The 17,884-nt window shown below is 24.4% G+C and overlaps 7 protein-coding genes and 1 non-coding gene across 8 annotated transcripts; 3 read left to right on the plus strand and 5 right to left on the minus strand.

Annotated features, from left to right (window-relative positions):
- Window positions 1-1,035: 1,035 nt before the first annotated feature.
- On the minus strand, window positions 1,036-2,229 carry fhbA (hypothetical protein; the record flags this gene model as incomplete). Its single annotated transcript, XM_629620.1, has 1 exon — window positions 1,036-2,229. The coding sequence occupies one exon, from the start codon at window positions 2,227-2,229 to the stop codon at window positions 1,036-1,038; it is 1,194 nt and encodes a 397-aa protein (XP_629622.1).
- A 761-nt stretch (window positions 2,230-2,990) lies between these two features.
- Window positions 2,991-4,379, minus strand: fhbB (hypothetical protein; the record flags this gene model as incomplete). Its single annotated transcript, XM_629621.1, has 2 exons — window positions 2,991-3,910; window positions 4,028-4,379. 2 exons carry the CDS (start codon window positions 4,377-4,379, stop codon window positions 2,991-2,993), a joined length of 1,272 nt encoding a protein of 423 aa, XP_629623.1.
- Window positions 4,380-4,912: 533 nt separating this feature from the next.
- DDB_G0292444 (SAP DNA-binding domain-containing protein) lies at window positions 4,913-6,426 on the minus strand (the record flags this gene model as incomplete). The annotated part of the gene is made up of 3 exons (XM_629622.1): window positions 4,913-5,611; window positions 5,719-5,960; window positions 6,066-6,426. The coding sequence occupies 3 exons, from the start codon at window positions 6,424-6,426 to the stop codon at window positions 4,913-4,915; spliced, it is 1,302 nt and encodes a 433-aa protein (XP_629624.1).
- Window positions 6,427-7,110: 684 nt separating this feature from the next.
- On the plus strand, window positions 7,111-11,019 carry DDB_G0292446 (hypothetical protein; the record flags this gene model as incomplete). Its single annotated transcript, XM_629623.1, has 1 exon — window positions 7,111-11,019. The coding sequence occupies one exon, from the start codon at window positions 7,111-7,113 to the stop codon at window positions 11,017-11,019; it is 3,909 nt and encodes a 1,302-aa protein (XP_629625.1).
- Window positions 11,020-11,103: 84 nt separating this feature from the next.
- On the minus strand, window positions 11,104-12,147 carry DDB_G0292448 (hypothetical protein; the record flags this gene model as incomplete). Its single annotated transcript, XM_629624.1, has 1 exon — window positions 11,104-12,147. One exon carries the CDS (start codon window positions 12,145-12,147, stop codon window positions 11,104-11,106), a length of 1,044 nt encoding a protein of 347 aa, XP_629626.1.
- A 296-nt stretch (window positions 12,148-12,443) lies between these two features.
- DDB_G0292450 (hypothetical protein) lies at window positions 12,444-14,823 on the plus strand (the record flags this gene model as incomplete). The annotated part of the gene is made up of 5 exons (XM_629625.1): window positions 12,444-13,290; window positions 13,384-13,461; window positions 13,504-13,604; window positions 13,738-14,260; window positions 14,654-14,823. The coding sequence occupies 5 exons, from the start codon at window positions 12,444-12,446 to the stop codon at window positions 14,821-14,823; spliced, it is 1,719 nt and encodes a 572-aa protein (XP_629627.1).
- Window positions 14,824-15,559: 736 nt separating this feature from the next.
- Window positions 15,560-15,631, minus strand: tRNA-Cys-GCA-8. Its single transcript has one exon. It is a non-coding gene; the product is annotated as a tRNA-Cys (tRNA).
- Window positions 15,632-15,698: 67 nt separating this feature from the next.
- Window positions 15,699-17,858, plus strand: DDB_G0292452 (hypothetical protein; the record flags this gene model as incomplete). Its single annotated transcript, XM_629626.1, has 1 exon — window positions 15,699-17,858. The coding sequence occupies one exon, from the start codon at window positions 15,699-15,701 to the stop codon at window positions 17,856-17,858; it is 2,160 nt and encodes a 719-aa protein (XP_629628.1).
- Between the last annotated feature and the right edge of the window lie 26 nt (window positions 17,859-17,884).

Genomic DNA, 17,884 nt, shown 5'->3' on the forward strand with positions numbered 1-17,884 from the left:
TTTATTGAGGAAAAAAAAAGTCAAAATAAAAAGAGTTTTTACTGGAATGGGCATTTTGTAATTTTAATTTTTTTTTTTAAAAAAAAAAAAAAAAAATTGATTAAGGTTATATGGAAAATTTCAAATAAAAGAAGTAAGTTCCCCTAAATTTTTTTTTTCAAATTTCCCCCACCATTTTTTTTCAAATCTCGATAAAATAATTTTTTAATTTTTATGTAAATATGCCCAAAATCCCCGTGCTCAAGTGAAAATCGCACGTGCTTTACATGTTTTTTGGTGATGGATTAAATTTTAAATGTTATTTTTTTTTTTATTTTTTTAATCCCAACACAACAACCTCCGAACTTTTGATATTTTAAAAAGTTTTTTAGACAAATAAAAAAAAAAATAAAAAAAAATAAATAAATAATTAAAAAATTAAAAAATAATGAAAAAAAAATAAAAAATGAAATAATAAAAAAAAATAATATGAAAAAATAATAAAAATAATAATAATTTAAAAAAAAAAAAAATTATTTATATCTTCATTTTAAAAAACAATTACTTTTTATTACTTTTTAATTTTTAATGAAAAATTAAAGTCTATAAGTAGGAAAAAAAAAAAAAAAAAAAAAAAAAAAAAAAAAACTATCTCCTTTTTTTAAAAAAAAAAATAAAGAAATGCAATTGGAGTTTCATAATATAACCAATGTTTTTATAAATCTATAAAACCTCCTGACATATTTAAACATTTTTTGTTTTTTAAAAATTTTTTTTTTTTTTTTTTTTTTCCCACATGACCTCACTTGTAAAAATTCAATCTCGATTAGTTATTTCCCTTACTTGTAAATAAATTTATTTGAAAGTTTTTATTATGGGAAAAAATAAAAAAATAAAATAAAATAAAAAAAAAAAAAATAATATAAAAAAAAAAAAAAACATCATTTTTTTTGAGATATAAATTAACATATATTTTTTTTTTTTTTTTTTTTTTTTTTTTATCATTTATTTATTTTAAATATGTTATTTTTTTTATTTTTTATTTTTTATTTTTTTTTATACATTTGTTAATGGACCAAAAATTTCATAAGAAATATTTTCTTTTGGATAACCTAATTCAATTAATTGTTTATTAATTGCAGACATAAAAGATACTGGACCACAGATGAAAACTTTAGTATCTTTAATTTGAGAAGGATTGATGAATTTTTCTAATTTATCTTTGGTGATTTGACCATCAGTTTCAGAATGAACAGTTGATACCTTTACTTTATTTGATTTTTCCAATTGGGATAATTCATTTGCAAATGGTTGATATTGTTTGTTCTTTGAAGAGTGAACAAAGGTGACTTCTCTTTCTGGTTGTTTAGCTAAAGTTGCCTTTGCCATACTTAATAATGGAGTGATACCAACACCACCACTAACCAAAAGGATTGGATTGCTTGATAATTGGTCGACTACATAGTCACCAGCTGGAGGGGAGAGTAAAACTTTATCGCCAACCTTAACATTTGCATGCAAATGATTTGAAACTACACCATTTGGATCAGACTTTTTGAGGGCGTCTTCTTTCTTTACACTAATACGATAGTATTGTTCGGATGGTGTGTCTGATAAACTGTAATGTCTGATGTGAGTTCTTTGTTCACCATTCTCTAAAGTTAATGGTACCTTAATGGTAATGTATTGGCCTGGAATATAGGTTGCAATTGGTTTACCATCGGCTGGTTTAAAGTAGAATGAAATGATATTGGACGACTCTTCAACCTTTCTATCGACAATGAATTCACGAGTATCTCTCCAACCTCCAATTTGCTCCTCTGTAACTTTATATAAAGCGGCTTCAGCATCAATGAAAGCTTGAGCAATTACACCATAAGCTTCACCCCATGCACCTAAAATCTCATCAGTGGCAGCATCTTGAAGAACTTCTTTAATTGCACCCAATAAATTTGTACCAACAATTGGATAATGTTCTGGTAATACACCCAATGCAACATGTTTATGAACGATTGGAGCTAAATTTAATTCATTCAATTTATCAATATGAATGGCAGCTTGTAAAACTGTATTTGCTAAAGCATTTTGTTGTTTTCCTTCTCTTTGATTTGAATGATTGAAAATATTTAAAAGTTGTGGATTAGCTTTAAACATATTTCTATAGAAGGTTGTAGTGATATTAACTCCATGGACTTGTAAAACAGGTACTGTTGCTTTAATAATTGAAATTGATTGTTGACTTAAAGACATTTTTTTTTTTTTTTTTTATTTGTTTGTTTTTTTTTTTTTTTTAATAAATAAATAAATAAATAATAATATTATATGTTTAAAATATAAAATTAAATTTGTAAAATAAAATTTTTTTTTTTTTTTTAATTAATTTGGAATGAAAAGAAAAATTTATTTTTAATCATTTTATTTGAAAATAAAAAATAAAAAATAAAAAATAAAAAAATAAAAAATTAAAAAAAAAACCAAAAAAAATCAAAAAAAAATCAAAAAAAATCAAAATCATCACGAAATTTTGTTTAAATTTAAAATATACACAAATTTAGTTATCGTTTTGTTAATATCATATGATATTTTTTTTTTTTTTATCACAAAAATTTTTTTCGTTAAAGAGGAATTCACAAAAACCTTACCCAATTTTTTCGTTAAAGAGGAATTCACAAAAACCTTACCCAATTTTTTTTTTTTTTTTAAATTTTTTTTTTTAAACTTTTAAATGGAACCATATTATATTTGATTTCCAAATATAGATATTAATAGATTAGATTAATTTTTTTTTTTTTTGTTAAAAAAAAAATATTATAATATTTTTAAAAAATAAATTAAAAAAAAAAAAATAATTAGACATAAATATCGATTATTAATAATTAAATTATTATTTCCAATTTTTTTTTTTTTTTTTTTTTCCTTATACCAAAAAATTAAAAATATCTTTTAAATTATTTTATTTTTATTTTTATTTTTTATATTTTTTTTTTTTTTTTTTTATTTATTTATTTAAATTAATTTTCAATAATATTTTTTACACCTCTTAACATTTGATTTTCTTCGAGGACTGGAGTTAATGGACCAAATAATTCATAATGTACATTTTCTTTATGGAAACCTAATTGTAATAAATCTTTGTTAACTTGCATCATAAAAGGTACAGGACCACAAATGTAAACGTCGGTTTCAGCGATTTCAGCTTGATCAACATGTTGAGTTGAATATTTTTCAATGATTTCTTTATTGATATGACCTTGATTTTCAGAGTATACTAAATTGATTTTAAGATTACCAGTTTCTTTATAATCGTCTTCCAATTGTTTAAGTTCCTCTTTAAATGGTTGACTTGATTCGCAATGAGTTGAGAAAATGAAATTTATTTTTCTATCTGGTTGTTGGACCAATGTCTCTTTAAGCATACTAAATAACGGGTTAATACCAACACCACCACAAATTAAAAGGATTGGAGTCTCAGAATCGTTATTTACCACGAAATCGCCTGCTGGGACCGACATTGGTACTACATCACCCACTTTAATATTATTATGAAAATGATTTGATACTATACCATTTGGTGTATTCTTACCGAGTTCTTTCTTTATTGAAATACGATAGTATTCATCATTTGGTTTATCTGATAAACTGTAATGTCTGACATAAGTTCTCATCTTATCAGTTGGTACATCAACACCATCACCCGGTAATGTAATCTTTACAGTAATATATTGTCCAGGAATATAAGTAGCTATCTCTTTACCATCATATGCTTTAAAGTAAAATGATTTAATTAATGGTGTCTCTTCTTCAATTCTATCAACTACAAACTCTCTCGTATCTTTCCAACCACCAATTTGTTCCTCAGTCTCAAAGTATAAATCTTCTTCTGCATCCATAAATGCTTGTGCAACTGCTCTATATGCCTCAGTCCATGCAGCTATAAATAATTAAATTAAAAAAATTAAAAAAAAATATAAAATATATTAATATAATTTAAATTATTATTATTATTATTATTTACTATTATTTATAAATAAATAAATAAATAATTTACCCATAATTTCAGGAGTTGCTTCATCTTGCATTACAGTTTTCATAGCACCCAATAAATGAGCACCAACAATTGGATACATTTCAGGTGTAATACCTAATGCAACGTGTTTATGAACGATTGGCATTAAATTGATTTCATTTAATTTTTCAATATGAATTGCAGATTGTAAAATTGTATTGGCCAAAGCCACCGGTTGTTTCTGATTTCTTTGATTTGAATGATTGAATATATTTAAAAATTGTGGTTGTGCTTCAAACATATTCTTATAGAAGAGGCTAGTGATCTCAACTCCATATTTCTCCAAAAGTGGTACAGTTGATTTAATTATTTGAATTGATTTTTGACTTAACATTATATTTATATTTACTTATATATTTATTTTTTATTTGATTATAAATTTTATATATGTTTTTTTTTTTTTTTTTTTGATTTTAAGATTCTTTTTGAATATAAAGTTTTTAAAAGAAAAAGAAAAAAAAAAGGTTTTTTAAAAGAATAATTAATAAAAAAAGAAAAAAAGAAAAAAAGAAAAAAAAAAAAAAACTATTACAAAATGATTAAAACTTAAACAAAAATTAAAAAAAAAAAAATAAAAAAAAAAAAAACTGATTTTTTAATTTAACTGAAAAACCTGCAAAAATCATTTTCTATCAATTGAAGGAAATTTCAATGGAAAACATGTGAGACACTATGTAATATATCAATTGGTGAACGCCAAAATTAAATGAATGATCAACCAAAGTAGTATTTAATGATGGGAAAAAACCGCTGAAATTGTTTTATATGTAAAACTATGAGGAGAGTACACACTTTTTTTTTTATTTATTTTTTTTTTTTTATTAAATTACGAAATGTGTTCGTTTTTTTTTTTTTTTCATTTTTTTTTTATTTTGGACTGATTTTTTTTTTATTAGAGATGGAAACATCAAGAAATGCATTGAATAATTGCTGAGAATTCATTACTTGTTGATGATTATCCTCTTCTTCACTACTACTATTAATTTGATAATCATCATCATCATCATCATCACTATCCACTTTTTTTTTATTTTTATTATTATTATTATTGTTATTATTATTATTATTTTTGTTACCATTATTATTGGAATTTAATTTTTTATTTGGCTTTGGTTTACTCTTTATAGTTTTAATAGTTGGTTGTTTATTATTATTATTGTTATTATTATTTTCTATTTCATCATAATCTGAATCATTAATTGTTGGTTTTTGTTTATTATATTTTGCTTTTAGTGGTGTCCATCTAATCCAGTCATCATTATTTTCTTTTGTAGGGTTATTATTATTATTATTATTATTATTATTATTATTATTATTATTATTATTATTATCATCATCAGTACCTTCATTATTATTTTTATCAGTATCAATTTGTGATTTATTTAAAGTTTCAATAATAAATTGTTCTAATCTTTTCTTTAATACTTGTTTATCACCTTCAGTTGGGAGACCATTTTTCTCTAATGCATCTTTTAATTCTGGTTTTGACATTGTGTCAGTATCAAATTCCTCTTCTTCCTCTTCTTTACAATCAAAAATATTATATAGTTGATTATTTATAATTTTCTATTTATAATTTTAAAATTGATTTAATTTAATTAATTAATTTTAAAAAATATAAAAATAAGTATTTATATGGATAAAAAAAAAAAAAAAAAAAAAAAAATCCATACCAATGGTGATTCATTTTTAATTGGACTATTTTGATTTGTATTGATATAATATTTAAATTGATTTTTTTCTTTTCTTTCAATGAAACCAATTTGATTTACTGGATTAAATGATACTTTTTTATTGTTGTTGTTACTATTATTTACATTTATATCATTTAATTGTTTTTGTTGTTCAGCCGATTGTTTTCTAGTAGTAATTTTCTTTTTTGTAATTTCTAATTTTTCAACTTTGTTTACTATTTCTGTGGTAATGTGATTAAAAAAAAAAAATAAAAAAAAAAAAAAAAAAGTCAATAAAATAATTTATTATTATTACATTAAATTATTTATAAATATAATTTACATACCATTCATATTATTTACATTATTTTCTTTGTTATTTTCATCATTAGCTTTCTTTAAAATTGATTTGATTTGGTGTTGTTGTTGTGGTTGTTCAATTATTGTTGGTATTGGCTTTTGAGATATAGTTTTATTATTATTATTATTATTATTATTATTATTATTATTATTATTATTTTCTACAAAAAATTTAATAATATTTTTAATAATATTGGCTTTGTTTGTAGCCAATGGGATTGAATTTTCTTTACAATATTTCTTTAAACAATCAGCTGTGAAATTTTCTAATTGTTCTTCATTTAATTTATCATTTATATCTTCTTGTTTATTTGATAATAATTGTTTACTTGTTGGTTTGGTTGCCATTGTATTTTTTTTTTTTTTTTTTTTTTTTAATATTAATAATAATAATAATAATAAATTAATTAATTAACACGTAAATAAAAAAAAAAAAAAAATAAAATAAAAAAAAAAGGTAGAATTAAAAATTAAATTATAAAAAAAAAAACTCAAAAAAAAAAAAAAAATTTTGGAGGGAAAAATAAAAATATTTATTTTTTTTAATTTTATTTTTTTTTTTTATTTTAAACCTTTATGGATTTCTGCTTATTATTTTATTATAAAATCCATTTTGAGAAATAATAATAATAATAATAATAGTAAAAGTCCCCTTTTTTCCATCAATGCAATGAAAAAAAAAGGGGACTTTTATTATTATTGTTTTTCATATTTTATTTTAAAAAAAAAATTTAACCACATATTGCTTCATTTAAAAAAAATTTTAATTTAAATTTTATTTTTCAAAATTTTTCTTTTTCTATTTTTTTTTTTTTTTTTTTTTTTTTATTTTTCTTATTTTTTAATTTTTTTAATTTTTTAAATTCCATTTAGCCCATATATATCTTCCTACCATACACACAATTTCAAAAAAAAAAAAAAAATAATAATAATTAATAAATAAATAAATAAACAAATAAATAAATAAAAAATAAAAAAAATAAATAACATCCATTAATTAAAAAAAAAAAATAAAAAAAAAATAAAAAAAAAATGGATGATTTATTTAATTTAAAAGGTGAAGATAATAGTAATAATATAGAGGATGACTATGAAGAGATCTCATTTACAGATTCAAATACAAATAAATTCAAAAATACCAACAATAATAACAATAGAAATTTTTATAGTAACAATAACAATAATAATAATACATTTTCATTTAATAGTAATAATATAGATGATGAAGATTATGAAAATTATTTCATTTCAAATAACACACCAACTGCCACAACAACAAATACTACCACCACCACTACTTCATCTAACATAAACAATGACATAAATTTTCATTTTAATTTTGACGTTTATGATAATTCAACTGTTCATATTAATAATAAAACATTATCTTCCATTGATAATCTTTCTGCTAGTAATAATAATATTATTAATAATATTTCGTCAAATTTTAGTAATATAAATTTTAATGATAATATTGAAAATAATAATACTACTAATAATAATACCACCACAAATAATGTACATAGTTTTCATGACTACGATGAAAGTTTATTAAGTAATTTTAATAATAATAATAATAGTTTTAATAATAATAATAATAATAATAATAATAATAATAATAGTAATAATAATAATAATAATAATAATAATAATAATAATAATAATAATACCACCATATCACCTACTACAACCACTACCACTACCAATACTGCAACCACTTCGACACCAATTAATTCAAATACAAATAGTTATAATTATAATAGTAATGGTGTTGATTTATTAAATAATACTTTTGCAAATAGTATGCCAGGTGATAATAGTTTAAGTAATAGTGGTTTATTTGATGAACCATCTTCAGTTTTACCAAAAACAACAACTACAACAACAACTTCTACTTCAACAACAGGTGTAACAAATGGACAACAAAATGTTGGTAAAATTCCATCATCAACATCATCATCATCAATATTTCAAAGTTTTAGTTCAATTAAACATGCAATTTTAAATACATCAACAGCCAATGGATTATTAAATTTTAGTACAGATAAATTTTGGAAAGATTTAGGTGAGGATCCATTATTGAATCAAGACCAAGCACCAGAATTTGAAAAATATTTAAGATTAGGTGAAGACATACCACAATATGCATGGGCAAGAAGATTAGATAACAATTATCCAGAGCATAAACATTTTCAAGTTTCAATGTGGCAAGGATTGAAATTGGTTGGTATGGGATATAGAATGTGGAAATATGTAAAGAAAGAAACTTCCTCTGGAAGAGTACCAATTATGGATCCATTCAATCTACCAAAACCTGGTCCAATCATGGGTGTACCCATTGGTGGTATTGGTAGTGGTAGTATTAATCGTGGTTGGAAAGGTGATTTCGTTAGATGGAATCTTAATAATGGTTTAGTTTCGAATGAAATCGTTGATGTTGATAAATTTTCAGTTTATATTAATTTTGATAATTCAAATACTTCATCATCATCATCATCATCATCATCAAATTCATCAACACCACCACCACAATTTTCAAATAATAATAATAACAGCTATAACAACAGCTATAACAATAACATTAATAATAATGGATTTGATAATAATTTAAAAAGTAAACAAAAAGCAGTTGTATTATATCCAGGTAAACCAAAATCAAATTTAAATTTAGATGTTTGGAATTGGGGATTAAAAGGTGATAATAGTTGTTATTTTGGTTTATTTCCAAGAGCATGGACAGTTTATGAAGAACCTCATCCTGATATTAGATTAACTTGTAAACAAGTTTCACCAGTCATACCTCACAATTATCAAGAATCTTCATATCCATGTGGTGTTTATGTTTGGAAAATTGAAAATAATAATCAATATTCATCCGCTGATGTTAGTTTAATGTTAACTTGGCAAAATAGTATTGGTACTCAATCTGATCAAGATGGTGGTCATTTTAATAAATATTTTACTTTTGGTGATAATGATCAACAATCACCATCATCATCATCATCATCATCATCTGGTAATAATAAAAAAAATATAAAAGGTATTACTATGATTCATAAAAAAGAACAAAAATGTACATTACCAAATGGTAATACAAAGGTATTTAATGATCCAATGGAATATTCAATTGCAGTAATGGATGAACCAGATGTTGAAATTAGTTTTTGTGAAAGATTTGAAACTACTAGTAGATTGGATGCTGCAAATTTATGGTATACATTCAATAAGAAAGGTGAATTGGAGAATAATAAAGATTCTAGACCATCAGCACCAAAGAAACCAATTGGTGCCGCAGTTGCAGCAAAAGTTAAAGTTGCAGCAGGTTCATCAAAAACAATTGTTTTTTGTATCTCATGGGATGCACCAATCACTAGATTCCAAATGGGTAGTGCCTACTATAAGAGATATACAAAATTCTATGGTAATCAAGGTGGTAATAGTCAACGTATAGCTTATGATGCCATTAATAATTGGAAACATTGGGATAATCAAATCATTCAATGGCAACAACCAATTCTTTCAGATCCAGAGTTACCAACATTCTATAAGATGGCATTATTTAACGAACTATATTATTTGGTTGATGGTGGTACTGTTTGGACACATGGATCACCAATTGATCCGGTACCATCACGTTACCCAACTAAAACTCAATTGAAACAAGAGGATACCACCGATACGAACCATATTGGAAGATTTGCTTATTTGGAAAGTTTGGAATATTTAATGTACAATACTTATGATGTTATGTTCTATGCTAGTTTTGCATTGACAATGCTTTGGCCATTGTTGGAGATTAGTTTACAATATGATATTGCAGATGCAACCCAATTGGATTATGGTATCAATTGGGAGGGTATTCATTCAGGTCATTTAATGCCAAGAAAGAAACAAGGTACAGTACCACATGATCTTGGTAATCCTGGTGAAGATCCTTGGAAACGTGTAAATTCCTATTGTATTCAAGATGTTTCACGTTGGAAAGATTTACCATCGAAATTTGTTCTTCAAGTTTATAGGGATTATTTGGTGATGGAAGATAAGAATTTCCTACTTCAATGTTATAATGTAGTGGAGGGGGTAATTCAACGTACTTTGGAACATTTCGATTTCGATCATGATGGTGTGGTCGATAATGAGGGCTTTCCTGATCAAACCTATGATGTTTGGCCAGCAACTGGTTGTAGTGCCTACAGTGGTGGACTTTGGTTGGCTGCATTAAAAGTGGCAGCAGAGATTGCCAAGATTTTAGGTTTCAATGAAGATGAATCCATCTATAATGCAATCTTTGAAAAGGGTTCCAAATCTTTCACTAAAAAACTTTGGAATGGTCATTACTTTAATTATGATTCAAGTAAAAGTGTTCACTCTGACTCAATCATGTCTGATATGTTAGCTGGTCATTGGTATCTACTATCATGTGGTTTGAAATCATATATGACATTTGATCAAGCCCTATCCTCACTATCAATCATTAATGAATACAATGTCAAATCTTATAGTAAAGGAGTTTGTGGTGCTGTTAATGGTATGCGTCCAGAAGGTACAGTAGATACAACTTGTTTACAATCTAGTGAAGTTTGGATTGGTACTTCATTCTCTTTAGCAGCAACAATGATATTACATCATATGGATTCTGATGCATGGGATCTAGTAAAGGGTATAGTTAATTCATCCTATCAAAAATGGGGTTTCCAATATCAAACACCAGAAGCATGGGATCAAAATGGTTGTTTTAGAGCAGCTTCCTATATGAGACCACTTTCAATTTGGTCAATTCAATGGGCATTACAAAAAAGAAAATATTTTGATTTTTATGATGAATCTTTAAAATCTCAACAATCAAATATAAATAATGGTACTAATAATAATAATAATAATAATAATACTAATAATAATAATAATAATAATAACAATGGTTCAAATTCTTTATTAAATTAGAAATAAAAAAAAAAAAAAAAAAAGTTTTGGTTTTTTGCATTAAAAAAAAAAAAAATTTTTATTACATATGTATTAAATTTATTATTATTTCTTTTTAATAAAACAATAATAATTATCATGATCTAAATTATTTTCAACCATTTCACATTCTGGAATTTGAGAAACCATTTTTTCAAATTCACCATCTTCAAATAAATGATAATATCTATGATAAACTTCATATTGTGAACCTGATTTTTCAATAATTTTATCTTCTTCATTTTCATTATTATTATTATTATTATTATTATTATTATTATTATTATTATTATTATTATTATTACTATTATTATTATTATTTTCATCTCTTTGATTTTCATCTTGTTGTTGTTGTTGTTGTTGTTGTTTTTTAGTCATATCAAATTGATTTTGAAATAACCAAGGTACCATTACATCTTGATAATCATAATTTTTACCTTTCCATTTTTGAGTCATTGCCCAAGAAGTGATTAGTAAAGTTGAACCAGATTTTAAAACTCTAATGATTTCTCTTAATGCTTCAGTTCTTCTTTCAAATGTTGAAAAATGATGAATTACTGCAATTGAAATTGCATAATCGAATGAATCCGATTTATATGGTAAATAAAGATTATCAGCAACTAATGATTCATAATGTTTTTCATTACAAATTGATGCGAAATTATTACAAATATCAGAACCGATTAAATGACTATCTTTATTTATACCAAGGTATTTACCATTACCACAACCAACATCGATACCAATTGAACCAATTTCAACTTTTCCTAAAAAGTTTTCAACAATTGGCCATGCTTTATAACGTGTACTATCGAAATGTAGTGCAATACGATCATAAATTTCACGAACATGTTTAACTTCAACTTGATATGCTTCTCTATCAGTTTTTGGTTCTGAAAAATTGATTTTCTCATCACTAATCTCTGGTACTCCTTCATTAATAACTTTATTAACTTTATTATTCTTTTTTTCTTGTTTCTTTTGTTGTTTATATTGTTGTTTTTGTAATTTTTTTAATTCTTTTTTAGATTTATCTTTAATTAATCCTTCTTCTTTTTCTTCTTTTTCTTTAATATTTAATGAATTTATATCTATATTTGTTTCTGTCATTTTTTTACTATAATTGGTTTTTTTTTTTTTTTTTTTCTTATTAAATATATATATATACAAATTTGGTTTCGTTTAAACGAATAATTTTAAAAATAAATTTTATTTTTTTTTTTTTTTTTTTTTTTTATTTTTTTAAAAAAACTCGTTTTCATTTTTTTAATTTTTTTAATTTTTTTTTATTTTTTTTTTAATCTTCCCAAAAGTTATGTGATCCTAAAAAAAAAAAATTAAATAATTAAATAAATATAAATATAAAAAAATAATAAATAAAGTACAAAAAAAAAAAAAAAAAAAAAATGAATGATTTATATTTAGATTATTATTTAAATTTAATTTATTATAATAATAGAGATTTAATACATTTTTCATTTTTTATAGGAATAATATTATTGTTAATATCATTTATATATAATGTTATAGTAAGACCATTACAAGATCCATATAGATTAGTTTATAGAAAATGTTTTTTTTGTCATAAATTTTGTAAAATTCAAAAGATCTATGATAATCAATGGTCATGTGATCATTGTACACAATATAATGGTTTTAATAAAGATGGTGATTATAATACTGTCTTACCATTAATGCATAAAGTTATGCCATCACCATTAGTATCATCTTGTATAAAATCACCAAAACAACAACAACAACAATTACCTTTATCACCATCATTACAATCATCAAATCATCAACAACAACAATTTAATGAACAACCAATTCAACCAATAACGTTATGTTCAAAATGTCAATATCATTTACAATTAAAATTAAATAAATCAATTGAATTTAATCCACCTCAACCAAAGAATTATAATTTAAGTAATAATAAAAGTTTTATAGCGAATGAAAATAAACTATTTCAAGGTTATACGAAAAAGTTGGAAGAGGAATTTAAATTATGTGAAACTTGTGATAGAATCACTAAAAAAGAAATCAATAGAGTTGATAGTTATATTATCTCCACTTATTCAAATACACCAGATTTTAAAAAATTACCAAAAATTATCTCTCAAAATATAAGAAAAAATAGAATACAATTAATTAAAAATTATTTTATTCAAAATTCATCTATTTTTTCTTTTATTTCAAATATTTTAATTTATTTTTTATTATCAATACTTTTATTTAATTTAATTTTTAAAAGTAAGTGGTTATTACTATTAATAATTATAAATTTTAAAACTAAACTAATATTTTTTTTTTTTTTTTTTTTTTTTTAAAAACCAATAATAATAGTTGGAAATAATAGTAATAATAAAAATCAAGATGATTTATTCAATTATTATAATGTAAAAGTTTTAGAATTTGAAATAAGTTTTCTTTCAACCTTAATATTTTTAAAACTTTTTTTTAGAGTTTTTAGATACAATCAAGAAATTATAGCAATTAATTCATTCTTTAAAATTCCAAAAATTCATATCCTGACAAAAGAATCTTTATTTTTTATTACTTTAGTGGTAGGTTTTCTTATTATTATTATTATTATTATTATTATTATTATTATTATTATTATTATTATTATTATTATTATTATTATTTTCTTTTTCATTATGATTAATATTTAATTTTTTTTTTTTAAAAAAATTTTAGATTTTTAAAATAATAATGTTAAAGGTACCATTTATTGAAAATTCAAATCATTTTTCAATTTTAATTAATATATGGAATCAAATTTCAAATAATTCTATATTTTCTTCAATGTTTTTTGTTATTTTAATATTTGTTCATAGGATGGATACTTTTGTCAAATTACCAAAATCAGTTTTCACTTCTAAATTATTTGTTGGCTCAAATGATAGTTTTAATCAACAGCAACATCAACAACAACAACAGCAACAAAGATCATTAAATAATAATCAAAGGTTAGAAGATTTATTTTCAACTACAACAACTATAACAAAATCACCAGTATCAACACCATTAAAACAAAGAAATCCATTCAACTCTTCAACTTTAAATAGTAGTGATATGTTTGATATAAATGATTTAACAAATAGTTTTAATGGGAGTTTAAGAAAAAATAATAACAACAATAATATTAATATTAATAATAATCATAATATGGAAGGATTAATATCTTCATTAAATATTGAAGATCAAGATATATATAATAGTAACAATAACTATAACAATAATTATAATTCAAATATGAAAAACAAACAAATTAATGGTATTATAAAGTTTATTGAATTTTCATTGGTTTCAGTATTTCGAGTTATTTTTGGAATTTTCAAAGATATTTTTAGCTTTTTTTTAAAATATAAACAATTTATTTTGGGTTTTGGAGTTTGCTTTTTTATAATATTGTATAATCACAAAATTCAATTCTTATTTAATAAATTTTTTTTATAAATTTTTTTTGATCAACTCAAGTGTATAGATAAAAAATTAATAAAAAAAAAAAAAAGATTTAATTTATTTTTTAAAATTACTATTTGAATATCTATAGAGAAAATTTTTTTTATTTTTTTATTTTTTTTTTATTTTTTTTATTTTGAAAATTTAGATAGAAATTATATTTGTAAAACCTTTGAGCCAAGAGTTAGTTTAGTTGATGATGGTAATTTTAATAAACTATTGATAAGTGGTAGAGATATAGGTTCGATATTGATAATACATGGTTTTTTAATCAAACTATTACAATTAAAAAAAACTGTAAAAAATCAAAATAAATAGTTTCATTAAATCTTTTAAATTATTATTTTTAAATCTATTTTTATAAATTTCTTTTTTTTTTTTATATTGATTAATCATAGCTTATCCTTTACAAGGAAATAAACAATAATTAATAGTTTTATTTAGAAATTTTAACTTCATTTTATAATTTAGTATTTCGATATTGGTTTGAATTTTAAAATAGGCAGTTTGAATTTTAAAATAGTGTTGTTGGTTGTGTTATTATTATTATTATTTTTTTTTTTTTTTTTTTTTTTTTTTTTTTTTTTTTTTTTTTATAATAATTCCAGAATACAATATACTTTATAAGTTAGTTTTTTTAGTTTGATTATTTGTAAATGGAAATCTTATGGATCGTTAAAATTACTTTTGAAAGAGTTAATTTAAAGTCTTTTGCTTTTTTTATATATTCTAGGGTGGCTAGTTTATACCACTTATTGGGTAGGGTCGAGTATGTGAGCTTTTCATCTTTAGACGTCCTTTAAATTTTTTTTTTTTTTTTTTTTTAATATTGGATTAACAAGATTGATATATGTCCATCTGTGTTAATACGAGTTTTTATTTAATATTTATTTATAGGCTTATCATTTAAGCTGAAGGGTTATTTTAATCATAGTGCTAGAATTTGTTCCTTTAAAGGAGATAAACTGATATTAAAATGTTAATTTATGGATTTTTTGGTCTTCTAAATAGGGAGTCGATCCCTTGACCTCAGGTTCACACAACTAAAAATGAAAGTTCCGAACCAGGATTGAACTGGCGACCTAACGATTTGCAGTCGCTTGCTCTTCCACTGAGCTATCGAAACTTCTTGAAAAAAAAATTTTTTTTTTCGTATCTGGCGCCGATTAAAGATAAAAAAAAAATTAACAGAGATGGAAGACAGAATCGAAGAATATGAGGTTAAGCTAGCAATAGAAAAGATAGCAGAAGGTAAATCACCAGGAGAAGATGGAATAACATCTTCATTCTATAAAATCCACCAACACAAACTAATTCCAATCCTCACAGAACTATTCAACTTCTTTTTAAACAATGAAATTCCAACAGAATTCAAGAACGGTATCCTTACATCAATATACAAAGGTAAAGGGGATGTCTTGGAAATCTCAAACAGAAGACCAATAACGTTACTCAACGTAGACTACAAAATCTACTCAAAAATAATCAACAATAGAATACTAAAAATCCTGCCAAACATAATCTCAAAGTACCAGAACGGTTTTATACCAGGAAGGCTACTCCACAACAACATTATAGCTTTGGATTTAGCAATGGAAAAGAGTGATAGAAACACGATAATCACCTTTTATGACTTCGAAAAAGCCTTCGATTCAATATCTCATAAAGCGTTAATAAGGACTCTAAACCATCTAAAGTTCCCTCGGAAAATAACAAACACAATACTAAGCATGTTAACGAACACCAACATAAGGGTCATGGTAAATGGACAACTCTCTGAATCCTTCAGAGCAGGAAGAGGTACAAAACAGGGCGACCCAATTTCACCAACTCTCTTCGCTATAGTATGTGAATGCTTATCAACATCAATAAGAAAAGACAATACCATAATAGGCATAAAACTCAATCAGAACAATTCGATGAAGATTGGACAATATGCAGACGACACAGTCACACTAGCCAGTAACATAGATGACGCAGATAAAATGGATATGAAAGTTATAAAATTTTGCCAAGCCACAGCAGCAAAAATAAACGATAATAAATGTGTGTGCATCACTAAAAACCCAAAGATAAAGACCAAATATAAGACAATTGGGGCGAAAGAAGAAGAAAGATATCTTGGCTTTTTCTTCAACCGCAAAGGTGTAATAAGCAAAGTAGATGATACGGTGAACAAACTGGAAAACCTCACAAAATGCTATTCGAGCGTGTCATCAACGCTAAAAGGTAGAATCACAATCCTCAAATCATACCTGCTGTCCCAACTAACATTCCAACTATACATCAACGAAATAAATGACATAAAGAAACTGGAGAACGTTAATGCCAACATGTTATTCAAAGGGGACAGGTGGGCTATCTCAAAAGAAAGGAGCAGAAGAGACTATGAAATTGGAGGCCTGGAACTCTGGAATATGGCAACCAGATCCAATGCCCAGAAAGCATGGATATACGAACAATACCTCAGAGAAAAAGACGACCAGAACTGCCCTCCACATATGGAAGTCTGGAAGTCGGAAAAAGAAAACTCACTATCAAGGATTCACATCAAATGCTGGAAAGCCTGGAAGTTGTTGCACCACCCAAGAGAGCGAATAACTCTCAAACTAAACCAAGTCAAACCCAAATACGAAAACAAACAAAAATTAAAAGTAATCTATAGAAACATGATGGATATCAAATACAAGGGATGGAACAAACACCAGCCAACAACAGGTCAAAAACTGATTCAAAAGAACATTAATCACCCAATTCTACCATTCAGAGAAGCCAGATCAATCACAACTATCAAAGGAAGAGACTTAGCATGGAGATATCTACTCAAGGCACTTCCAAAACACCATGGGGAGAATTGCCACTCATGTAAAGAAGAAGAATCGTCTATGCACATCTTCTTCGAATGCAAATCAATAAAACAGAATATCGACTCAATCTATCAAAAGGTCTGTAAAGACTCCAACAACACTTACCACGGTCCATGGAGCGAAAAAGTTCTCGGAAAACTACTCACACCATTCTCATCAAATCTGATAGGAGCCATTATGGAATCGATATGGTACAGAAGAAATCAAATAAAATTCAACGATAACACTACAATAATAACAGAGAACCAAATAATTCATAAAATCAAAAAAGCGAGAGATGCCGAATGGGATAGAACAAGAAAGATAGTAGAAAAACAACTACGTCAAGAACTAAGATGCACTGATAACCGAGAGTCAATCAATCGGACCGCATCAATAAAAAGAAGACTCGAAAAATTCAGCCACAACTGGAACTCGAAACTCATGACCATAAACATCCCGGAACACTTCATACCATACTGCTCATATAACACCAACTACTCATAAAAAAAAAAAAAAAAAAAAAAAAAAAA

Source organism: Dictyostelium discoideum (assembly GCF_000004695.1).
Source record: "Dictyostelium discoideum AX4 chromosome 6 chromosome, whole genome shotgun sequence".
Lineage (NCBI taxonomy): Eukaryota > Evosea > Eumycetozoa > Dictyosteliales > Dictyosteliaceae > Dictyostelium > Dictyostelium discoideum.